The sequence below is a fragment of the Mizuhopecten yessoensis genome, unplaced genomic scaffold (genome assembly GCF_002113885.1).
Source record: "Mizuhopecten yessoensis strain PY_sf001 unplaced genomic scaffold, ASM211388v2 scaffold10847, whole genome shotgun sequence".
NCBI lineage: Eukaryota > Metazoa > Mollusca > Bivalvia > Pectinida > Pectinidae > Mizuhopecten > Mizuhopecten yessoensis.
In genome coordinates, this window is record NW_018408751.1 from 501,680 (window position 1) to 527,859 (window position 26,180).

A 26,180-nucleotide genomic window follows, 5' to 3' on the forward strand; every position below is an offset into this window, starting at 1 on the left:
ATTGTTCAGGTAGTTCGACCACGCTATACACTTCCTGAGATCTGTTTATTGTTCAGGTAGATCGAACACGCTATACACTTCCTGAGATGTCACGAATATTTCACCTGTATCATTGGTAATCGATATCACTGAACTTTTGATTTACCTAGATTGACAATAGGACTATTGACTCGTCTGTTATCAAAATGGATATCGGAGGTCGACTATATGAGGATTTATTTTATTCTTTATGTCTGAAAAATGATTTTTCTACATCTTCATACAATAAGCACAAGGCTTACTTGACCAGCGCCGCACTGACAAAGACTGACCTTTTAAACAATTTTCTAGTACTTCTAGTTCATAAAATAGATAGTTTTATTCGTTATCGAATCCACACTATTTATAGATGACTTTAACAAATCAAATGACTTAAACTGATTGCATTTTTTTTTTTCATCAAATCTGTCAAATTTCTATGACACAAATCTCTTATCTTTTCTATAAATCAGGTTTCATTGTAAAACAATGTTGATACAGGATCGAGTTATTTATCTGTTTGATCATTTTCGGGAATTACATATCCAGACCTGATGATATGTTCAATGGAATAAGTGAAATGACATATGATGTATTAAAACATAAACAAACCCCTTGAGATTGTTTTGAATAGTTTACTACACTTATAAATACACGATTACATGTTTCGTAAACATTCTTTTTTAATATTTTAATATGCCATTCATTTTAAATGTCCATATATTGACATATGTAAGCCTGGTTATAGATGACGGCTCCACAATCGTAGTCATACCACATCCCATCATCCACGTTAATCATGGCACAGTTCTCGTTCGTGGCGTTGTGAGATGGTCCCTCTACAGATACATACACCTAACAAAGGGAGATAACTATGTCACATCTCTACACTAATCACTGGCAATATTGACATATGTAAGCCTGGTTATAGATGACGGCTCCACAATCGTAGTCATACCACATCCCATCATACACGTTAATCATGGCACAGTTCTCGTTCGTGGCGTTGTGAGACGGACCCTCTACAGAAACATACACCTAACAAAGGGAGATAACTATGTCACATCTCTACACTAATCACTGGCTATATTGACATATGTAAGCCTGGTTATAGATGACGGCTCCACAATCGTAGTCATACCATATCCCATCATCCGCGTTAATCATCAATAACGAGGGTTTCACGTATGTAGACAATGCTTTCCTCCTTTCGTTGTCTGTAATACGAGGGTTAATTATTTATTTCATTTAGCTTTAGTGTATGCTAAGTTCCTGTTACTGTCTTTAATTGTCTATTGTTATAAATGTGAGTATTTTGTCGTTGAGTTCTGATAATTTATTTTTCTCAATTTACTTTTGATAGCTATGAATATTTTCTTTCAATTCAACATTTTAAAGTGTAAGTGAGAAAAATATTTTTCTTTTTGCTTTGTGTGTTTATGGCCTATGCTGTGTTACCATATCAGAAATTGATGTGGGAGCAAAAATGGGAATATCTTGAGTAAAGGAACGATTACTGTGTTAACCTTTGTGACTATAATAAATCTTAACGTTCCATTTTCCCTTTATCATATTCCTTACCCATAGCATTATCGGGTTGACACTCCATGAGCTACTTTTGACAGTACAGTCATGTTGCTTACCTCCGCTTATTTATCACTGTATGCAAAAATTAAAAAAATGGGCAGTCTCTGAGTTGTTTTAATTGATAGACATCGCTGAGATCGTATTTGTTCAGATTTAGATAAAGAATCATCAATCAAATGAGCATTTATAGTTTATTTCAGTTACATTTGATTCTTAGTAACTAAGATGACATACATAATTATCTTAGTTATTCGAGAAAAATAACATTGAATTTCAATATTGTTTTTAGAACTACTACTAACAAAACGTTATTTCCTTCGTCCGTTTAGATTAAGGGTACTAGTGCATCAGCTATAATTATGAAGGCAAGTTTTCTGACTTGAATTATTCTCCCTTCTTTATGGAAGATAAATCGACTGGAAGGAGTTTTTCTGACATGGAGTAGTTGCCCCTGTCAGTGTTCTGTTTTCCTAGACATTGCGGCCCATAAATTGGACACTCATTTGATACCTTGCATTTATAAAACCTAGATGACAACGTTGGTAAAGTGTAGGCTTTGTAAATGTCCTCAGTTCGATTCCTGCAGTTTTTTCTGTTTTCCTTTTTGATTTATTTAAATTTCTAATAACTAAAAACCTGTAAATTTGCATAGCAACATGTGCATTTTATGGAATAACAATAAGAATATAACAATAACAATGGTTTATTTGCACAAAAATGCCTCCAGCCCACAGTACCGTTTCAACATTTTGACATCAGACAATCGTGCATGTATTTATGTTCTGACATATTAGTTTCTTGTATCTCTTGTATAACACCATTGACATTTTTATATAAACATCTTTTTTTAAGCAGTGTACTATCAGATAAGCTAAACAGATTGACTACATTTTGCAAAATAGGATTTTCAACGAAGGTTAAAAAATTAACCCGTATGTCTCTTAAGATAGAGCATTTTAACATAAAGTGGAGCTCGTCCTCCACCTCTGTGCAGATGTATATCTGATATATTCTCTCACCACGCGGAGTGATAAATTTCCTCCCCATCTCTACTTTAAAATAAAATAATATGTTACTTATTGAAACATCAATATAATTATTCAATTTGTTTAAAATGACACTAATAGGGTTTTCTTCACTTACGATTATCTAAATCAACATCAGGGAAAACAGGCATTGATCACATATATAATGGTAGTGCAAAAGATGCACCATTGCATATATCCGTCAACACACAAGTTGACAAAATCAGTAGTAAAAAGTCAAAAGGTCAAAAGCATACACCTTACAAAGGGAGATAACTATGTCACATCTCTACACTAATCACTGGCTATATTGACATATGTAAGCCTGGTTATAGATGACGGCTCCACAATCGTAGTCATACCACATCCCATCATCCACGTTAATCATGGCACAGTTCTCGTTCGTGGCGTTGTGAGATGGTCCCTCCACAGATACATACACCTAACAAAGGGAGATAACTATGTCACATTTCTACACTAATCACTGGCTATATTGACATATGTAAGCCTGGTTATAGATGACGGCTCCACAATCGTAGTCATACCACATCCCATCATCTACGTTAATCATGGCACAGTTCTCGTTCGTGGCGTTGTGAAATGGTCCCTCTCCAGGCTTCCAGTGACTATACTCAACGGGCGAGTCTGAAACGTCATATATTTTCTTTCAAGTTAAATCAATTATTGAACGTTCTATAAGAAATTAATAACTGTTAGGTGGTGATTTCTTTATGGATAACCTTAAGACAAACCGGTGAAAATCATTTTGAAAAAAGGACATCGGTTTTTCATAGATTTTTTTTTTAGTTTTTGTTTTAATATTTTGCGAAAGACGAGTAACGAGCTGTAGATTTTTGTTGGATACAGTTACCTCCCCTTCATTTCACTTCCGACATTACTGTAGGGCGTCTTGGCCGTGGTTTAACCATTGCAAAAGTTGATTAGAGAGATAGTCTAATGGTTGAATGATGGAAGGTCCAGGATTTGATATTTTTATTATACTGAGAAAGCTGATGTAGATTCCTTTTTTTTAATATCATCTTAACAATATATTGTGTCATTAACGTTATGCAAAGTATAAATTTCTTTTTGAAATGATTCACCAAAGAGACAGTCGTACATGGAAACATCTTCTATAGCATGGTTATATAGTAATGATATAGGGACAATTTACAAAAGTGTTGTGAGGAGGCAGAACCCAAATTTGTCCTAATGATACATAGTTATGCTTCTTTTTTTATACTAGAGATGATTAAATGTTAAGGTTCAAATAGCATCAGAAGACGTATTTCAAACCAAAAATCTATTTTTTTGTTTATGTTGTTAAAAAATGGCTCGTGCTAGGATTACGTATTTTATTACGAACTGTAGGACTAAATTCAGAAAATAGAATTACTTTTATTCATTCAAATTCCAAAGATCATCAAAAAATGTTTAGAAGCTGACAAGGAAATGTTCAGTTGAAGCAAAAAATATTGCAAAATCCAAGCCGTGATCCGTTTATTTCCGAGTACTTACAAAAAAGAAAACTAGAAACCCTAATTGGTGACGTCAGAGTGTTCTGTAAATATCTCACGTGAACCCTGGGTGTTTGAGCACCCATAGATTTTCTTCTTTTGATACAACCATAAAAATGATACAATTCATCAGAAAAATATTTTCATTGAATGATTTGGTGATCCATTTTGGGTACGGTTACCTTACACAGAAAAAGCGTGCATGGGTCAGTAGAAAGGCTACCTCTGAAAAAAAGACTGAACAACCATAAATGCGGGGTCTGCTTCTTGGCAAAAGTATTTCGGAGTAAGAGTTATGATTTAGGGAATTCTTTTATAACTACCATCACTCCATTTCCATTGTCCCTCACTACCATGGTCAGTAGCCCCTATCCACGCTCCCGAGTCACTCCAGTGTAGGGATCTTAGGCTTTCAAAGATGAAGTCCTGCTCTATCTGACTGTGGATCTGTAGCAAATGTCCACCTTGACTGACACACTCAGCGTTAGCATCACTCCAGGACTTCGCATCTTTCACAAACCTTATACAGTTATTTCCGTAAAATTTCACGAGGGAGGCAAGTGAATTATAAGATGAGCAATTGTCTAAAGAAAAAGAAAATATAAATGATTGCGGTTTGACAAGGAGAATAGTATAGGAATGACCTCAACAAAATGTGATTTACAGGACTCTTTTGGCGTTTTGTTCTGTCGACTTACTGAATCTTTGAACTCTAAAAACAAATATACAGTTAAGCCTCGATATAATGGCCCAAGTTTTGTTTGCCACCTCGTTACTGCCAACTTATTTCCCTTTTCCCCGTTTTTTAAAAGTATTTTTCTCTACATTTCCTCATTTTATCGCCAAACCGCTTTATAACGACATTTTTTTTGTGGAAAGAATTGTGGCAGTTTAACGAATTTTTACTGTATCAATATTTTCCAAAGAACTATCATGTAAAGATATTGTTCAAACTTTCCAAGCTCAGGTGTTTCACATTTTGATATATAGATTCTAAATTTAACCACTGTCAACATATCTTCAGTTCGTTTAATAGCCTTTTTCTGTATATATACCTAAACTTGGTAGTACAGTTTTAAAGTGTGACCCTGTTGCGTATAATATAATGATTTGAGTTTGTTCAATGGTTGGTCTCCCTATGAGGTGTGGCAGTGTTCTATATATAAAGTGTGATGGTGATGGGATTCAAGCTTTCTTCGATGTTTTATCAGGTGGCAAGTTTTTAAGATACTTGTATACTACCATCCGGACCTTTGATTTCTTGAGTACATCTTTATGAGACCTACTTGAAATCAATCTTTATATGACCTATAGCAATGTCATAAACAGTGATCAATTCAAATATATATAAGTTGTATCCAAAAAGAAAAGAAAGCATTTATTAAATTCAAATGTTGATATCATGGGTTAAGCATTTGGTGATCGTACTGGCAGTAAATGTACATGCTACCTCAAGTTTCACGAATGGTCATGGGTTGGGAGTTTGACGTACCCGTTGTTGTAGTCGGCATTGTTGTTGTTGTTGTTGTCAACATTGTTGTTGTTGGTATGGTTGTCATAGCAGAAGTAGTAGTCGGCATTGTTGTTGGTATTGTTGTCAGCATTGTTGTTGTTGTTGGTGTTGTATATGGCATTGTTGTTGTTGTTAGTACTGAAGGTCGATAAACCTTTTCTGAAATAAGGTGAAGTTGTAAACGTCAAAGCATTCGTAAGGTATGTTCAAAGTATTAGTACGGTTTTTATTGTTGGGTATGACCAGTGACCTTTAAACTTTGAAAATGAATCTTACATGAAAAACTTTAAAGTATTCATCAAAACATCAAGATATACCGACGTGTCAACAAAACCGAAGAATAACCGTCTTCGACGTTACCAACCTTATGAATCTGGTTCACGTTCAAGAAGTAATATAACGTCCTCAAAGCAAGAACCATGTTAGTAACAACAAAAGAACAATGCACACCAATGAGCATAGTAAAGGGTCACATCTACCTTCAAACCACACAACCATCAAGAGGAGAAACAAAACAACGATATGGAAAGATATCTTTTAAAAAAGTATTTGATACTTCAAAAGTAAGAAGTATCAGCACAGAGGATTGCACAATACCTGAGACAATTCAAGATTGATGATACAATTGTATATCAACGAAGTTATTTGTTTTAATGTGTCACAAAATATGAGGACATTCGAAAGATTGAGGTCTAAACGTAAAGACATCTTTCGATTCTCGTTCTAGATCAACACACATGGTACATACGGTATTCACATATAGATGTGTGATGATACAGAATAGTCCCACAATCAAGGTCGTGCCATCTTCCATTGTCATTTAGTCGTAGTAGGGCGCAGTCCTCGTACCCTGCCTTAGCAGAGAGAAATCGATGGTCCGGTCCTTCACCTGGATGCCAGTTACCATAGGACAGTTTGGTACCTGAAACAGTAACAAGCCAACAACGTGCTGCAGTGTGAAACATACCTGTGCACACATACAAACATCATATCGTACTTAAACACACACACGATCACAAAGCATGCAGGACAACAACAACAACAACAACAACAATAACAACTAAAAGAAAAAAGAAAAATAATTGTTACAAATGATTTTGAGTAACAAATGTCTGTCAACAAATACAAAGAATATCGTTCATTGTAGTATTATTGAATTTTGGACGAGTTTCTTCAGTAATTTTTAATTTAATGCAGTTCAGGACTCGTATTAAGCATATATATATATGTTGAAATTTTCAGAAATCAAAAAGACATTATTAAGTATTATTCAGCAATCTCAAAGAGCCATGGTTATGACGTCACAAACATAATGACATTATGATCTCCATTGTCAACGTCAAGCTATTTCGCAGCGATATGAAACACGTCGAATGCATTGTTTTGTGTCTGACGTTAAAAAACATCATGTGATATTTTACCACCTAAATGACACCATCTAGCTAGTTAAGGGGGTATTAAAAAAACAAAAATCAGAACACGGTTAAATGCTTAGAATATTTATATTTTGTACCATCTGTCCACTTCCATGTTCCCTCACTGTCATGGTCAGTTGCCCCTATCCACACACCCCAGTCTCCCCAGTGCATGGACTTCAGTGTGTTGTAGAGGAAGTCCTGTTTGTCTTGGTCCTGAATCTGCACCAGACGACCTCCATGGCGACGGCACTTTGAGTTGGCACCGTTCCAGGAATATTTTCCCGTGATGAGGAAGAGACATACATCGTTATACGACTTCACGTATTGTGTCCGTGGCAAAGGGAGCGGGCAATCTTCTAGGTCATCCACAAGGCTACTATTTACTGAATAAGATAATGAATGATCAGACTGAATAATATTCCGATGAGTTTCCGTCGTCTTTGTAACATGTAAAATAATATGGTCAGAAATAAGATAGGTGAGATATTATTATCTGTTATCAACTGATATGAATAACAATATTTTGCTCTTCCAATAAAAAAAATAAAACCGAAACTGAAAATTAAGTAATAAAACTTCATGTTAATAAATAAACAGTACATGATCCGGAAATGTTTTCTATCGAACTTTTCAAAACAATTATTTTCCTTTGCATCTTGATGTGTTATTATGAACAATTTTTCATAGTAAAACTATTAAAAAGGTAAGTCAATTTATTAGATAGTATATTCCTTTCTATCATGCTGTTATATCGACGATATATAAAAAACAAAATCATTTCGACAAATTTTATTGCAAAATATATGCAAAGGGATAGGGCATCAGACAAAGCCTATATAAGCCTTCTCCTTACATCTTTGGTATGTTATATGTACAGTCATTGAACTCATCGAACAAACATAAACAATTCTTATAGTGTGTCTCAATGTCCCCACCGTACCAGGTATAGTTATGATTAAACACATCTTTTAGTGTTGATAATGTACTCTGATATACATTGTAGTACACATGCATTGATTTCTTTATCAAATTCATGACAGACAGTTTCATTATTTTTGAAGAGAATAGCTTTAAATTGTGATAGAGAGTTTACACTGGATAAATCAAAATTGGGAGTAAATGAGTTGAATCCCCTAAATGTTCTTGGAAAATAGCTTCAATAATAGCTTACTGTTCTACATATTGGATGTTGAAATATCTAGTCGTCCTTAATGGGTATCTTTCATTTTCATTGTGATAAATAAACGGTTGCACTATATCATTTAGACATAATACCTCAAGTTTCACGTCTAGATATTGTCGAATTTGCGTTAATACTATACGTAATAGACATGGTCATGGGTTGGGAGTTTGACGTACCCGTTGTTGTTGTCAGCATTGTTGTTGTTGTTGGTGTTGTATATGGCGTTGTTGTTGTTGTTAGTACTGAAGGTCGATAAACCTTTTCTGAAATAAGTTGAAGTTGTAAACGTGAAAGAATTCGTAAGGTATGTTCAACGTATTTGTACGATTTTCATTGTTAAGGATGACCAGTGACCTTTAAACTTTGAAAATGAATCTTACATGAAACACTTTAAAGTATTCATCACTACATCAAGAGAATACCGATTAGTCAGCAAAACCGATAATTGAACTCAAAATCTAAATTATCTAAAAAAGAAAATGATATTGAGAACTTTTAAAAAGTATAAGGATAAATAAAACATATTTTCCGGAAGAATAACCGACTTCCCCTTCTACGACGATACCCACCATATAAATCTGGTTCATGTGCAAGTAATATAACGTCATCAAAGCAAGAAACATGTTAGTAACAACGAAAGAACAATGCATACTAATGACAAATTATGAAAAAAAAGCTATATGGAAAACTTTGAATTTCCCGGAAGAGTAACCGTCTTCAGCTTTTGGTTTACGTCCAAATAATATAACGTCCTCAAAGCAAGAACCATGTTAGTAACAACAAAAGAACAATGCACACCAATGAGCATAGTAAAAGAACACATCTACCTTCAATCCACACAACCATCAAGAGGAGAAACAAAACAACGATATGGAAAGATATCTTTTAAATAATTACTTGATAATTCAAAAGTAGGAAGTATCAACACAGAGGATTGTACAATATCTGAGACAATTCAAGATTGATGATACAATTGTATATCAACGAAGTTATTTGTTTTAATTTGTCACATAAATATGAGGACATTCGAAAGATTGAGGTCTAAACGTAAAGACATCTTTCGATTCTCATCAATACACATGGTACATACGGTATTCACATATAGATGTGTGATGATACAGAATAGTCCCACAATCAAGGTCGTGCCATCTTCCATTGTCATTTAGTCGTAGTAGGGCGCAGTCCTCGTACCCTGCCTTAGAGAAGAGGAAGCCGTGAGTCGGTCCCTCACCTGGATGCCAGTTACCATAGGACAGTGTGGTACCTGTAACAGTGACAAGCCAACAACGTCCAGCAGTGTGAATTATACATGTGCACACATACAAACATCATATCGTACTTAAACACACATACGATCACAAAGCATGCAGGACAACACCAACAAATACAACAACAATAACAATAACAACAACAACAACAACAACAACAACAAAAACAACAACCACAACAACAACAACGAAAAGAAAAAAGAAACGAAAAATAATTGTTACAAATGATTTTGAGTAACAAATGTCTGTCAACAAATACAAAGAATATCGTTCATTGTAGTATTATTGAATTCTGGACGAATTTCTTCAGTAATTTTTAACTTAATGCAGTTCAGAACTCGTATTAAGCATATATATATGTTGAAATTTTCAGAAATCAAACAGACATTACTAAGTATTATTCAGCTATCTCAAAGAGCCATGGTTATGACGTCACAAACATAATGACGTTATGATCACTCATGTCAACGTCAAGGCAATGTCGTAGCGATATGAGTGACGTCGAATGCATTGTTTTGTGTCTGACGTTAAAAAACATCATGTGATATTTTACCACCTAAATGACACCATCTAGCTAGTTAAGGGGGTATTAAAAAAACAAAAATCAGAACACGGTTAAATGCTTAGAATATCTATATATTGTACCATCTGTCCACTTCCATGTTCCCTCACTGTCGTGGTCAGTTGCCCCTATCCACACTCCCCAGTCTCCCCAGTGCATGGACTTCAGTGTGTTGTAGAGGAAGTCCTGTTTGTCTTGGTCCTGAATCTGCACCAGACGACCTCCATGGCGACGGCAGTTGGAGTTGGCACCGTTCCAGGAATATTTTCCCGTGATGAGGAAGAGACATACATCGTTATACGACTTCACGTATTGTGTCCGTGGCAAAGGGAGCGGGCAATCTTCTAGGTCATCCACAAGGCTACTATTTACTGAATAAGATAATGAATGATCAGACTGAATAATATTCCGATGAGTTTCCGTCGACTTTGTAACATGTAAAATAATATGGTCAGAAATAAGATAGGTGAGATATTATTATCTGTTATCAACTGATATGCATAAAAATATTTTACTCTTATAATAAAAAAAATGATAAGTGAAAACTGAAAATTAAGTGATAAAAATTCATGTTAATATATAAACAGTACAGGACCCGGATTTGTTTTCTATCAAACGAGTTATTGGTTCCAAACAATTATTTTTCCTTTGTATCTTGATGTGTTATTATGAAAAATTGTTCATAGTAAACATATTAAAAAGGTAAGTCAATTTATAATATAGCAATATTTTTTTTTTCATTTCAACAAATTTTATTGTCAATCAATATGCAAAGGGATAGGGCATCAGGCAAAGCCTATATAAGCCTTCTCCTTACATCTTTGGTATGTTATATGTACAGTCATTGAAATCATCAAACAAACATATAAACAATTCATATAGTGTGTCTCCATGTCCCCACCGTACCAGGTATAGTTATGATTAAACAGATATTTTAGTGTTGATAATATACTCTGATATACATTGTAGTACAAATGCATTGATTTCTTCATCACATTCATGACATCTATGAAGTAATGTGTTTATATTAAAATGGTCATGGGTTATATTTTTGTTAATCAGCTAATTTCTAAGTGTCAATCTAGAATGGTTGAATAGAGGACAGATACAAAAAATAATGTTCCGCAGTTTCCTCACCAAGGTTGCATGTGCATATTGGAAAATCCCTTAAAAGGTCAAGAAAAAGGTCAGAGTTCAAATTGCTTGCTTCATTTCTAAGTTGGCACATACTTATATTCATATTTCGAATGCCATCATTTCGACAAAGTTTGTTTTGTAGCAGAGACAGTTTCATTATTTTTGAAGAGTAGAGCTTTAAACTGTGATAGAGAGTTTACATTGGATAAATGAAAATTGGAAGTAAATGAGTTGAATACCCTAAATGTACTTGGAAAATAGCTATTATAATAGCTTACTGTTCTACATATTGGAATGTTGAAATATCTAGGCGTCCTTAATGGGTATCTTTCATTTTCATTGTGATATATAAACGGTTGTACTATATCTTTCAGATGTTTAAAAAAAATTACAACAATATTAAACACGTCATATAACTTAGCTTAATGAATCCTATAGGCCCAGATGCTAGCGCGGATGAGTCTTAATATTGGAGGAAACCTGAGAAACCAGAGAAAACCCATGTGGTCGCAGATCGGGCGGGTACCCCAAAACATTTCACGTCCGATCAGGGCATCGAACCCTGGTCATCTTGTTAAAGAGCAAGTGCACTATCCATTACGCCACCAGATCACCCGGCATTACTTACCTGTTACTATTCCTAAAACCAACAACAGGAGATTCATCGTTGCTGTCTTCAGTATATTTGAGTATAAATGAGTACTGCCTTGGATAAATACTCAGGTATTATCATCAATAATGCAAACATCACGCCATGAGAACATGCTAGTGTTATCTTGCAGTTTACAAGTTGTTATCATAACGTTTATTTGTACATGTTAAATATAGCTGATTTTAAAATATAAATGTCACATTCACAGCAGAAACAATTGAATATAATTACAATAGAGTGATGTAATATTGATTTTACTTCCTATAGTATCCTCTACGGCCATCTACTCGACGCCTTTATTATATATTAAAATAAACCGTGTGACATTATCGGGAATATCAAACGACCTCCATAACTTTTACGTCCGATCAGGGCAGCGAACCCTGGCCGTCTTGGTGAAGGACAAGTGCGCTGTCCATTGCGTCACCAGATCACCCGACATTACTTACCTGTTACTATTCCTAAAACCAACAACAGGAGATTCACAGCTACTGTCTTCGGCATATTTGAGTATTGCTTGGAAGTCGTTCCTTGTTTTCAACTTAACACAACCATATTGTCGTTACAATACGAACATATAGAACTTAAATATAGTCATTCAAAATTGTGTTTGTGCTTTGGTGACCTTTGGATTGCTTGGTTTGGCTTAGTACAGGTGGTCTTATGAAAATCTGAATCATGAATATCATTGAAAGAAATAATTGTCATGCGGTGAAAAGATTCCAAAAATGTAACAACAAAAAAATAGAAAAAAGTACTTTTTGGAATTAGATGTTTGGGAACATTCAGTAATTTAAGAGATAGTATGGATGACAATTACTGGTAGCAAGCTATGAAGTCCATGTGATGGTATACTACCTATCTCCATAAAGGCACTCTTTCCTCCGAATCGTTGGTGTTTTCTTCCTTGGCTTTTATTAAGGGGTCATTGAAGAATTCAAGAACGGCCTACTGCATCCAAAAGTATGTGTATCGTAAGTGGCGACACATTTTGGCGACCTGCAGAATCGGTTATGTGAGCCTCCTGCAGAATCGGAGGTTGTTTTTGGACAGTCAGCTTCCAAGCTCCAGTAAAACTTTGTGACTGATTATAATATGGCATTTCAACTAAACAATATCAGTGGATAGTTGGTTCTGGCAAGTTCAGCTAATGAATTGCAAATGTTAACCTGTAAATGTGTAACGTGCCTTCTTGTGTCTTATGAATGCAAAATGATTTATAAAATCTTACTAAAGTAGACACGGATTAATGAAACTGTTTGTCTTTAAATACCTATCTAAAATATACAAAATGTCGAACATCCCATTATTGGTCAGCATAAATTTATTTAATAAGTTCATCCACCATTTGATTTAACCCACTGCCAATCTCGCAAATTCAAAAAACCTTTCGAGAGAGTCAAAAGCAAAATAGTGACAAAACGGTTTACTTCTTATTAATGTTATGTATGTAGATCTTACTGAGGGGGTAATAGTAAAACACCCCCCAGATTAGACCAGTTCACTTCATAATATTTACTGTCAGTTTTGAGCATACGGATGAAAGAGAGATAACTATGTCACATCTCAACACTAATCACTGGCTATATTGACATATGTAAGCCTGGTTATAGATGACGGCTCCACAATCGTAGTCATACCACATCCCATCATCCACGTTAATCATGGCACAGTTCTCGTTCGTGGCTTTGTGAGATGGTCCCTCTCCCGGCTTCCAGTGACTATACTCAACGGGCGAGTCTGAAACGTCATATATTTTCTTTCAAGTTAAACAAATTATTGAACGTTCTATCAGAAATTAATCACTCTGAAACTATAAGTTGGTGTTTCCATTATGGATAACCTTAAGACAAACCGGTAGAAATCGAATTGGTTTTACACAGATTTTTTTAATTTTTGTTTGTATAATTTTGCGAAAGACGAGTAACGAGCTGTAGGTTTTCGTTGGTCACCGTTACCTCCCCTTCATTGCGCTTTGGACGTCAATGTAGCGTGTCTTTGCCATTGTATTACCATTGACAAAAAAAGTGTAGTGGATAAGAGACATAGCCAAATGGTCGAATGACGGAAGGTCCGGGGTTTGCATCCTGGCCTGGCATCATATTTTTTTTATACTGACAAAGCTGATGTAAATTCCTTTTTTCTTAAAATCATCTCAACAATATTTCGTTTCATAAAAGTTATGCAAAGTATAAATTTCTTTTTGAAATGATTCACCAAAGCGACAGTTGTGCGAGGAAAAATCTTCTTTGCATGGTTTTCTAGTAATGACACAGGGACCTTAACAAAAGTTTTGCGAGGAGGCAGGAACCAAATTGAATCAGGACACAAATCGGATCAGTACCCAAATCGAATCACTCTTTGTAATGTGTCAACAGTTAAATCATTCCTATAATTAATCCCTATGAAACATAGTTATGCATCATTTTTATACTAGAGATGATTAACTTTTAAGTTTAAATAGTATCAGAAGACGTATTTCAAACACAAAATCTAGTTTTATGCTTACGTGGTTAAAAAATTGAAAGTGCGAGAATTATGTATTTTGTTTCGGACTGTAGGAATCAATTCAGAATAAAGAAATAGTTTCATTCATTCAAATTCCAAAGATCATCATAAAATGTTAAAATGCTGACAAGGAAATGTTCAGTTGAAGCGAAAAAAATGCAAAATTCAAGCCGTGGTCAGTTTCAGGTACTATCATAGCAAAAATAAAAAGTAAACAACGATAAAAACAGGGTCTGGTACTTAACAAAAGTATTTCGGAGTATGAGTTATAATTTGGGAAAATCCTTTATGATTACCATCAGTCCATTGCCAGTGTCCCTCACTACCTGTGTCAGTAGCCCCTATCCACGCTCCCGAGTCACTCCAGTGTAAAGATTTTAAGCTCTCAAAGATGAAGTCCTGCTCCATCTGACTGTGGATATGTAGCAAATGTCCACCTTGACTGACACACTCAGCGTTAGCGTCACTCCAGGACTTCGCATCTTTCACAAACCTTATACAGTTATTTCCGTAAAATTTCACGAGGGAGGCAAGTGAATTATAAGATGAGCAATTGTCTAAAGAAAAAGAAAATATAAATGGTTGCGGTTTGACAAGGAGAATGTTATAGGAATAACCTCAACAAAACACTGTCAACATATCTTAAGTTCGTTTAATAGCCTTTCTCTGTATATATACCTAAACTTGGTAGTACAGTTTTCAAGTGTGGCCCTGTGACGTATAATATAATGGTTTGAGTTTGTTCAATGGTTGGTCTCCCTATGATGTGTAGCAGTGTACTATATATGAAGTATGATGGTAAAGGAGTTCATTCTTTCTTCGATGTTTTTAAAGTTTTACAATAACTGTGTGCTACCATCCAGACCTTTGATTTCTTGAGTACATCTTTATGAGACCTATTTGAAATCAATCTTTATAAGACCTTTAGCAATATGATAAACAGTGATCAATTTAAATATATATAAGTTGTATCCTAAAAGAAAAGAAAAGATTTATTTAATTCAAATGTTGATAACATGTGTTATGCATTTGGTGATCGTACTGGCAGTAAATCTTTATAAGACCTCAAGTTTCGCGTCCAGAGATTGTCGTAGTTGCGTAACACTATAAATAATGCGGTAACACTATATATAATATATTGAATGTTCATAGGGGATTGGACGTACCCGTTGTTGTTGTCGACATAGTTGTTGTTGTTGTCGGCGGTGTTGTTGTTGTTGTCGGCGTAGTTGTTGTTGTCGGCGTTGTTGTTGTTGTCGGCGTTGTTGTTGTTGTCGGCGTTGTTGTTGTTGTCGGCGTTGTTGTTGGTATGGTTGGCAAGATTGTTGTTATTGCCGTTAAAGGTCGATAAATCTTTTCTGAAATACGATGAAGTTATAAATGTCATAGCCTTCATAATTTATTCCATCGATTATTCAATTCTATATTGATGGGCCTTATGATCAAGACGATTTATCTGATACAATGACAAAGTTACAGCAGAGATCAGCAAGGTAAACAATGATTTAAAGAGACATAGTTTCTACTCTTAAAATATTTCTTGAAATTGAAAGGTGTTACCTATTTCTTTAAGGAAGAGCTTTAATCTAAAAAAAATGTTATATGGAAATCAGAAAAGATTTTGTTTCATTCGCATAATACATATGAAGACATGTACAAGATGGAGGCCTGCACTAAAAAGCTCCTTTTGTATCATGTGTTTCGCTACGTCCAGATCCACATTTGGTACATACGGTATTCACATATAGATGTGTGTTGATACAGAGTAGTCCCACAATCATAGTCGTGCCATCTTCCATTGTCATTCAGTCGTAGTAGGGCGCAGTCCTCGTAACCTGCCTTCGTGAAAAGAAATCCATGGGCCGCTCCTTCACCTGGATGCCAGTTTCCAAAGGATAGTTTGGTACCTGTATCATATACATACCATTAGTGGCAGCAGTTTATATCGTGTACATAAACCACATTTATTTGTTTCACAAACAAATACTTGATCAGCAATGCCTAAAGAACGATTTGATAAAATTAATATAGGGAAAACAGTGTTAGAAAAGATTTAAAATAAAAATATTCCAAAAAAATAAAGGACGGCTACTAGAATGTTTATTTACAGTTTAACGGAAGTGTATTATCATGCATCTCCATTAATTTGACTACCAAAATATAATCTTTAAAAACATGCATCCCGTTTACAAAATTCTTTCCTAGATTTAGATCTTCCAGCAATTTGTAATGATAGAATTAACTTCCGTACGGTTAAATGCTTAGAATATCTATATTTTGTACCATCTGTCCACTTCCATGTACCCTCAGTGTCATGGTCAGTTGCCCCTATCCACACACCCCAGTCTTCCCAGTGCATGGACTTCAGTGTGTTGTAGATAAATTCCTGTTTGTCTTGGTTCTGAATCTGCACCAGACGACCTTCATGGCGCTGGCAGTTGGAGTTGGCACCGTTCCAGGAATATTTTGCCGTGATGAGGTTAAGACATACATCGTTATACGACTTCACGAATTGTGTCCGTGGCAAAGGAGACGGGCAATCTACTAGGTCATCCACAAGGCTACTATTTACTGAATAAGGTAATAAATAAAAATAAAAATAAATGATACACTGATCAGACTGAATAATAATCAGATGAGTTTCCGTCGACTTTGTAACATGTAAATTAGTATGGTCAGAAATAAGATAGGTGAGATATTATTATCTGTTATCAACTTATATGCATAAAAATATTTGCTTTTACAATAAAAACCTGTACAGTGAAAACTGAAATTAAGTAATAAAAGTTCATGTTAATATATAAACAGTACAGGATCCGGAAACGTTTTCTATCGAACGAGTTATTGGTTCGAAACATCCTTAGCATCTTGATATGTTGTGATGAAAAAATGTTCATAATAAAAATATTAAAAAGGTAAGCCAATTGCTTAGATATCATATTCCTTTCTATAATACTGTTATACCGACGTTATATACCTTTTTTCTTTTTTTTCTTTTTTAAATTTTACAACAATTATGAAACACGTCATATATTTTTTCTCAATGATTCTTGAGTCTTAATATGGGAGGAAACCTGAGAACCCGGAGAAACCCATGTGGTCGCCGATCGGGCGGGTAACCCCATAACTTTTTACGTCCGATCATGGCATCGAATCCTGGCCGTCTTGGTGAAGGGCAGGGGAGGTATCCATTTAGCCACCCGACCAACCGACGTTACTTACCTGTTACTATTCCTAAAACCCAGGGCATCGAACCCTGGCCATCCTGGTGAAGGGCAGGGGAGGTATCCATTTAGCCACCCGACCAACCGACGTTACTTACCTGTCACTATTCCTAAAACCCAGGAAATCGAACCCTGGTCACCCTGGTTAAGGGCAAGGGCGCTATCCATTACGCCACCCGACCAACCGACGTTACTTACCTGTTACTATTCCTAAAACCAACAATAGGACATGCACAGCTACTGTCTTTAGCATATTTGAGTTTAAATGAGTACTGCCTGGGAGTAATATTCAGACAGTATCAGCAATAACGCAAACATCACGCCACGAGGACATGCTAGTGTTATCTTACAGTTTATCATTTATAAAAAATAACGTTTATAGACACATGTTTAATATAACTGATTATAAAATGTTTATCGTGGCATTCACTGCAGAAACAATTTAATATAATGTATATAGAGTTGTGTTATGCTGATTGTACCTACTATATGATCCCTTATTCCCATCTACTCGACGTCATTATTAAGTCGTGAAAATGTACCTTGTGACATTAACGAATAAACGAGCATACTCAATCAGTAAACGTTCTTTGTGTTTAACTTTATATAGACATATTGTCGTAACCATACGAAAATATGAAACTGAAATATATTCATTTGAAATTGTGTATTTAAGTAATAAATAATCTTGATCTGGATGTTCAAAACTTGTGATGCTTAAAACATGTTTACATACAAATCAACCTGTTCTTGTTCGGGGAATGTGAAAGTAAAGTCCTTCTGTTTCCTACTGTATGATTGTAAGAGGCGACTAATGTGGGTACCTCGTCATAATCAAGTGTTTGCTTTGATGTTTTTTTCTAAGGGAACAGAAGAGAAATCGAAATAGATCAACTCTCCCTTTTGAAACACTATGTTGTCATTTCTTTTCTCTCTCACCTCCTTTCTTCGGCTGTTTCCCAATAGGCATCCGTCTACATTAGACCCTGACTTTGCGAGCGATGACTTTAAACCTCATAAATATAATCATATAATAAAACCTAAGGCAATAATTACCTTCAATTGATTAATATTCCCAATGTGATAGGATGATTTTGTATTTAACCCTCCAGGTGCTTGATAGCGCATACTATGCATGGTGATTAAGTATTAGTTTCATATCATTTGACTCAAGATAGGAATTCCTTTTGTCAGATGATCACTAAAAATCCAAATGATTTTTTAGTTATATACAATACACAATCACCAGGTCTGGTAACTTTTATATTGCTATTTCTCGTAGCTTTCGTTGTATCATTTCTTGACATTTATTTTAGTTTTATTGTGATGACGTTTGTAGTTTAATTCGAAAGAACTCTGAAGTGTGTGTGTTTCGGTGACCGTTGCCTTGCATTTTTTGGTTTAGTGCTATCAACCTGCAGGTGAATTTGTGAAAATACCCATGAAGAATAACATTGACAGAAATCATTGTAATGTGATAAAAGGCATGTAAAGATGCAAGATATTTTTCTTGGGTGGTTGAAACGTCAATAATTCAAGTGTTGGCTTTAGGTCGATAACAGGTTACAAGCCATGTAGTGATGCATGTGATGTTATACTACCTGAACTGTTTCCTCCGAAACGTTGGTGGCCTCTTCTCTGTCTTCTAGTAAGGGTTCATTGAAGCAATCAAGATTGTTTCTCACTTCATGTGTATCGTAAATCGAGACCAATGAGGACCTCCTTCAGAATCGGGTTTTAACCCATGTCTTCTTCGAAGGAAACATAAAAGAGACAAAAGTTGATCTGCTGCCCCCATTGCAACACTTTTCGTTTCCTATTTTTCCTGTCTTCTTCTTTTCTATCTACTTTCTGTTTCAGGCGGTGTCTCCCTAGAAACCTGTCCGCATATGACCCTGTCTGTTGCAAGGACGTTAAACCCAATACAAACAAACTGCTATCTCCATTTTGTCTCTTAAAGTAACAACACATCCAGCGTTAAAGTTTGTCTTCTGTATGATTACGGTGTATGTGCCCGAGTCAGCTGCAAAGCTCCAATGGAACATTGTAACTGATTCTATAATGGCTTTTCAACTAAACCAAAGCAGTAGATACTTTGTTCTAGTAAGTCCAGCTAACACAGTCATACAATCTCCCGATGCGGATGTTAACATGAAAATGTGTAACGACTGTTTGTATGTCTTAGGTAGCAGTCTACAGAAGAGGGTTAACTGTGGACATAGGTGATATATTTGTTAAATGGCCAACCCCTGTATAATGATATGTAAAAATAATATAAAAATAAAACTGTACTAAAATTGGTATAAGCATGATGAAGTGGGCTATGTGAGCTTCACATTTGTAAAAAAAGAAAAAAAGTTTTTGGTTCGAGATCAAAATTTTGGCCATAATTCGAAAGGGTGAAAAGCTAGTTATACAGGAGGTAAACTTTTGACAACAGCACACGACGCAAAATTGCAAAAAATCAAGTTTGACAACTTTACTGGCACCAAGATAATTCTGCAACCAAGTAGGTAATCTTTAATTTCAGACAGAACTCAGGAAAACAATTACTAGTTGCGGGGATTAAATTTTGGGTCAAAAATAGCAATTTTTGACCTTTTTTGGTAATTTTGATGTGGTTAACCATGGTTTTCACACAAGTGAAATACATAGAAAAAAGAGGTTTATACACCTCTCAGCACTTTATATGTATTGTAAATGTAATGCAGTTTACAAATAAATATACATGTATACATGTATTGTGTAGGGAAAATCCGCTGTGTTTACATTTCCTCGACATGTGCCTTGTTTATCAGAGTCGGGCCATTTCTACTTTATACTGCTACCTTATCACTGCAAAATAATTTATTTTACTAAAGAAGACATGACTTTATAAAAATGCATGTCTTTAAATATATATATTAATAATATGATACAAAATATCGAACACGCCAATACTTTGTTAATATAAATTTATTAAACAAGATCATCAAACATTCTACAAAACCCTCTGCTAATCTCCGTCAACATAAGAAAAACTTTCGAGCAAAATATTGACAAAAATTGTTTACTTCGTATTACCATTATGTATTTAGATCTAACTGATACAACAATAGTAAAACACACTCCTGACTAGACCATTTAATTTCATACTAATTACTATCAGTATTGAAAATAAGGATTAAAGGGAGATAACTATGTTCCATCTCAACACTAATCACTGGCGATATTGACATATGTAAGCCTGGTTATAGATGACGGCTCCACAATCGTAGTCATACCACATCCCATCATCTGCGTTAATCATGGCACAGTTCTCGTTTGTGGCGTTGTGAGATGGTCCCTCTCCAGGCTTCCAGTGGTCATACTTTAAAGGCGAGTCTGGAACATAATTAAGTTAATTTAAATAATATATTTCCTCCGCACCAAATAAACATTTTAATTGCAGAATGAAGATGTAAGATGTATAGCAATATCAACCCATTGGTTGGTACTGCAACTTACACTCACTTACATGTTAGCGAGTGTAAGGAACGGCAACTCTGGGTAGAGACTGCAAGTGAGTGTAAGGAACGGCAACTCTGGGTAGAGACTGCGCAAGTGAGTGTAAGGAACGACAACTCTGGATGGAGATTAAGCAAGTGAGTGTAAGGAACGACAACTCTGGATAGAGATTGTGCAAGTGAGTGTAAGGAACGGCAACTCTGGGTAGAGACTGCGAAAGTGAGTGTAAGGAACGGCAACTCTGGGTAGAGATTATGCAAGTGAGTGTAAGGAGCGGCAACTCTCGGTAGAGACTGCAAGTGAGTGTAAGGAACGGCAACTCTGGGTAGAGACTGCGCAATTGAGTGTAAGGAACGACAACTCTGGGTAGAGATTGTGCAAGTGAGTGTTAGGAACGACAACTCTGGGTAGAGATTGTGCAAGTAAATGGAAGGAACGACAACTCTGGGTAGAGATTGTGCAAGTGAGTGTAAGGAACGACACCTCTGGGTAGAGATTGTGCAAGGGAGTTTAAGGAACGACAACTCTGGATAGAGATTATGCAAGTGAGTGTAAGGAACGACAACTCTGGATAGAGATTAAGCAAGTGAGTGTAAGGAACGACAACTCTGGATAGAGATTGTGCAAGTGAGTGTAAGGAACGACAACTCTGGGAAGAGTTTGTGCAAGTGAGTGTAAGGAACGACAACTCTGGGTAGAGATTAAATAGATGGTATTACATATTACGTAAATGGTGGTGGTGGTGGTGTATTTACAATGCATAGTAGCCAATTTAACGTATTTCAACATCTAGTTCACTCATACGTTTGCACCACAAGAATATCTATTTAGTGTAGTATCCTTCCTTAGAGATCCATGCGTAGGAAAATGAAACATAGTACATGTATATAAATCTGCGCAGTAGTGTTTGATTGATTAACATAATAACGCCAAGTTCTTCTAAATTCCTGGAACAGGAATCTTTTTTTTAAAGCATGGTCGTGTGATTTTGTCTGGGGCATAATCCGGAATATATAAGTACGTTTTTACGAGCTGTAACTATAGTTACCGTCACTCCATTTCCAGTGTCCCTCACTTCTACGGTCTGTAGCCCCTATCCACGCTCCCGAGTCACTCCAATGTAGGGACCTCAGACGCTCGTAAATAAAGTCCTGTTCTGGTTGATTGTGTATCTGTAGCAACTCTCCACCTTGACCGATACACTCAACGTTAGCGTCAATCCAAGACTTGCCATCTTTGACAAAACTGAGACAGGAATTTCTGGAGAATTGTACGTGGGACGCGTTGGGATGCAATGTGGAACAGGGTTCTTAAAGAAAGAAAGAAAAGAATTGGACACTTACTCGACCGCAAACTTATTAATTTATCAGTTGACAAAGCAAAAGTTGACCTTGTGCATTAATACACGATTGAAGAGCTATTTGTCAGCCAAATATAAAGTTTAAACACTTAAAATCCGATAATCAGTTAAGATTTGATTGCCCTAAAATATGTAACGCTTACAGAATTTTTGAGTAACATATCTAATGAACGTATATAAAATTAAACTTGACATGCGATGAAATACAAATCAGCAGTCTGTATCATTGATTATCTATAATATTGTTTTGTATTACACAGCATATGTTTTGAGTTAATATCATAAACTAAAAACACAAATGAAATATTTTCCCGTGGTGACACAATATTGATCAAATAAACGGTTCACAAAATAGTTTTGCAATATAATTGTCACCTCATGGATAAATCTGTTTAGGACATTGTATTAACATACATTGGTGTGGTGGTATCGGGGTAAGTCTTCCTACGACTAGGTATTAACTTATATAGGATTGGTGTCAACAAGGTAAATATTTACAAAACACGGTATTTACGATAGGAGTGTTGATGTCAGGGGATTTATAATTAAGGACATAGTTGTTACATACATAGGAGTAAAGCTATAGGGGTCGAACGTTATAAAACGAGGTATCTCGATATATCTTTATAAAACGCAGTATTTTGATTGACAGTGTCTGGGTAAATCTCTAAAGCACATACCGTATTGACACATATAGGAATGATGGAACAGGGACGTTCCACAGCTGTAGTCATGCCAACGCCCATTGTCATCAACACGAATCATGGCACAGTCCTCCAGGCCAGCCGTGGAGAACAGGAAGCCGTGTCCCGGTCCCTCGCCTGGGTGCCAGTTTGAATACGTAATATTGGTATCTGTTAAGTTAAGTCGGAGATACTTTTTCGTCAAAAGAGGAGCTAAAACTCGATACGTAGAGATAACAATAGGACGTGGGAAAACACATGGGCAGGACAGGTGAATGCGACACTTACATCAAGAATATCCATTATTTAACACAGATAAACGTAACATACACACAGCTGTTTGTACCTTTAAATTAGGTAATAGACACGAAAAGTAGAAAATGAACTACACATTGCATCATACTTCCAGGACTCATCGGTGATGCTAAGGGCAAAAATGTTGGAAATAAAACAAAAGTAAAGGTACGTAAAACCTCTCCGTTTATGAATTTCAAAATATAAAGTCGTGCTTGTTAATTTAAAAAAAAAAAGATAATCGGAGGATGAGTGTAAGTAAAACTATGAACTTTGATCGTTTAATGAAACATTTCATTTGCATCTTCCTTATTCCTATATGTTCCATTTAATAGACAGACATCAAACAAGAAAGTTCTTTTCATCACGTAAACATTTTTATTTCTTTCTAAATGATGCAAGCATACTTATTCTAGCGTGCTCAAATTTTCGTACATTATCGAATTTTAACGATTAGTGATTTGGTGTACTAATACAATATTCAAAACAAACAATATACATGAATTTCTAATTGGCGAAATCCTAATATTGCGCAATCATTTAAACGAGAAAACCATTAAAATAAGACAACCGCTAAATACGTATGTTTACAGTTATAGAGGTTACGATATGGAATGAAAACATCATTACCATCACTCCACATCCACCGTCCTTCGCTATCATGGTCGGTGGCACCAATCCAAATCCCCGTGTCACTCCAGTGCTCAGACGTTAACACTCCAAATACAAAATCCTGCATGTGCTGGTCTGTGATTTTGACTAGTAGTCCTCCTTGGTTTCTACAATCCCGGTTCGCATCATCCCACGATTTCCTGGCGCTGACAAAAGTAATGCAGACACCGTTGTAAGATCTGGACAAGGTCGATCCTTTTGAGTGTTCTCTACATTGAAACGGATCATCCGGTACTCCTACGACCACTGAAAGCATACATCACAATTTTACAAATATTTGACACTTCACGTTTTGTTTGGCAATACATCATATATTTTCCGAAAGCTTGCTGTTAAGGGGATCAACTTCCTCGCAACCGCCAGTGTCATATGAAGACGGGTACCTAGGGAGTCACCGCCGGAAAGTTAGAGAATGTAAGAGAGAATGAATAGAGTTCCCAATGGTTGCGAGGGGAGCAGTAGATCAATGATGGTTTATTCAAAGTCCTTTAAGATAGTGGGATACAATAGGCCTGTTTGCCCTAAGTTAAGGGGGATGTTTTCCTTATAACGGCAAATTACAATAAATGATAATGATGACAATTATACCAGTTTATAACTAACGTGGGGGGAGTCATAAATGTAGGTGCAATGATGGTTCGCTAGAGGAAAAATGCAATTGATATCCATGAGGCGATTCCTTTCATTGGGCAAAGAAATGTCGATAATACAATTAAGTAGTTAGCGTTCTTATAAAATAGATCAGATCAAAAACTTAAATGCTCTGTATAACATTTGTGTGGGTATGTAACTCAGTTCCGTTAAACCATATCCCATTATAGACGGAGGCGCGTCTTGGTGAAAAGTTTGAATGGAACCGTGTTGCATATCATCATTATCGTTTAAAAGATGCATGCCCTTCCTAATATTCAGGTTCAAAACAACAAGGGGAACTTTGTTTGGTTTCTTTCTTTATCTTATTTACTTTGTAAGTTGTTTCGTTTTTGGTCCATGATACATTTTAAACAAACTGTTGTTCAAAATGAAGGAATAGCCATCTTTGGAGGAACATAATAATCTAAATTTGACGACATGCCAATATTGGTTCCCGATCACAATAACAGAATAACTGAAAACCAAAGAGGTTTCAAATTGGAAAACACTCACATGTTATAGTTCTTGCTAATATTTATTCATAGCAAAGGGGTGGTAAGTGTATTTAAATGTCGCTGTACATGCATAAACGGCATTTATGATGGTGTAGTTTGCGATTGAACCTTACTTTTCATATAAATATTTCAAATATAAGCATAATACAGATAAAGTACGGACAGCATAAATAATAAGAATCAAAGGGAAGAAAAACACAATAAGTATTAGACTCTTCAATGATCAGGGTTGAAGGTTAGAAAAATTTCGACCGATGTGGTCTCAAATTTGGTAAAACCATGGGCTTGTTGAAGGTATTCCACCAATTTGAAAATCCCGAGGGTGGAATTTACCCTATCCTACATTCCTAGACATGAACGAATATGTTTTCTTTCATTCCAATCAGCAGAATTAGCTCAGAAACCACAAAAAGGCGTCGCGATTTCTGCATGTCGGCATAAGTTTGTGACGTCATGCTATTGTTATCCGATTGTGACGTCACGCAAGTGAAATTTCGTGTTAGATGGAAATTTCTCATACGCCTTTTTGTGCCAATTGACAGTTCTTCAATTCACGCACAGGAATAAGGGAATTTCATTTTTTATCTAATACGTGCATCAATATAATATTGATATTTTAGAATCCTGATAGAGTGTTTTATAAAATACCTGATAAAGAAACGATGAGGATGAAAATGTAGAGCAGCCGACATCCCCCTTGTCTTAAATCTGTGTCACTTTCTGAGCGATATACCAGAGCCATATCGAAGAACGACGGTTTGTATCGTATAGTACACACACAAACACACACCTTACCACAATACGGTAGTGACATCCGTTATAGTACTTAAGTAAACTGATATCCAGTTCATTTTATCAAACTGATATCAGGTATCATTTTTGTGTCCTAACAGTGATGCACTACCTATCTACATCTTACTTAGCT

The 26,180-nt window shown here is 35.8% G+C and overlaps 2 protein-coding genes across 7 annotated transcripts; both read right to left on the reverse strand.

The window, feature by feature from the left end:
• Positions 1-1,022: 1,022 nt before the first annotated feature.
• Positions 1,023-26,066, reverse strand: LOC110462962 (C-type mannose receptor 2-like). 4 transcript variants are annotated; one of them, XM_021517250.1, is made up of 6 exons: positions 25,904-26,066; positions 24,066-24,353; positions 23,139-23,312; positions 22,147-22,407; positions 13,521-13,620; positions 1,023-1,159 (listed from the first exon to the last, which is right to left on the reverse strand). In XM_021517250.1, the coding sequence occupies exons 1-6, from the start codon at positions 25,995-25,997 to the stop codon at positions 1,096-1,098; spliced, it is 981 nt and encodes a 326-aa protein (XP_021372925.1). In that variant the 5' UTR covers positions 25,998-26,066; the 3' UTR covers positions 1,023-1,095. The 4 variants fall into 4 exon arrangements, with proteins under 4 accessions (XP_021372925.1, XP_021372923.1, XP_021372924.1 ...); XM_021517248.1 differs by lacking the exon at positions 13,521-13,620 and adding an exon at positions 20,876-20,975; XM_021517249.1 differs by lacking the exon at positions 1,023-1,159 and adding an exon at positions 2,296-2,992.
• LOC110462961 (secretory phospholipase A2 receptor-like) lies at positions 2,296-17,953 on the reverse strand. Of its 3 annotated transcripts, none has more exons than XM_021517246.1 (9): positions 17,811-17,953; positions 16,672-16,959; positions 9,352-9,525; positions 8,438-8,524; positions 7,174-7,461; positions 6,409-6,582; positions 5,640-5,819; positions 4,471-4,731; positions 2,296-3,275 (listed from the first exon to the last, which is right to left on the reverse strand). In XM_021517246.1, exons 1-9 carry the CDS (start codon positions 17,863-17,865, stop codon positions 3,112-3,114), a joined length of 1,671 nt encoding a protein of 556 aa, XP_021372921.1. In that variant the 5' UTR covers positions 17,866-17,953; the 3' UTR covers positions 2,296-3,111. The 3 variants fall into 3 exon arrangements, with proteins under 3 accessions (XP_021372921.1, XP_021372919.1, XP_021372922.1); XM_021517244.1 differs by lacking the exon at positions 17,811-17,953 and adding an exon at positions 17,611-17,703; XM_021517247.1 differs by lacking the exons at positions 16,672-16,959; positions 17,811-17,953 and adding exons at positions 10,175-10,462; positions 11,857-12,312.
• Positions 26,067-26,180: the final 114 nt, after the last annotated feature.

Coding starts and splice junctions, on each gene's coding strand:
- LOC110462962 (XM_021517250.1), bottom strand. CDS start 25,997: ATGGCTCTGGTATATCGCTCAGAAAGTGACACAGATTTAAGACAAGGG. Junction 24,354..25,903: donor CCTCATCGTTTCTTTATCAG/GTATTTTATAAA, acceptor GTATGCTTTCAG/TGGTCGTAGGAGTACCGGAT. Junction 22,408..23,138: donor TTCCTATATGTGTCAATACG/GTATGTGCTTTA, acceptor TCTTTCTTTAAG/AACCCTGTTCCACATTGCAT.
- LOC110462961 (XM_021517244.1), bottom strand. CDS start 17,680: ATGGATACCTCCCCTGCCCTTCACCAGGATGGCCAGGGTTCGATGCCC. Junction 4,732..5,639: donor AATGCCGACTACAACAACGG/GTACGTCAAACT, acceptor CTTTTTCTTTAG/ACAATTGCTCATCTTATAAT. Junction 3,276..4,470: donor ACAATGGAAATGGAGTGATG/GTAGTTATAAAA, acceptor ATGACGTTTCAG/ACTCGCCCGTTGAGTATAGT.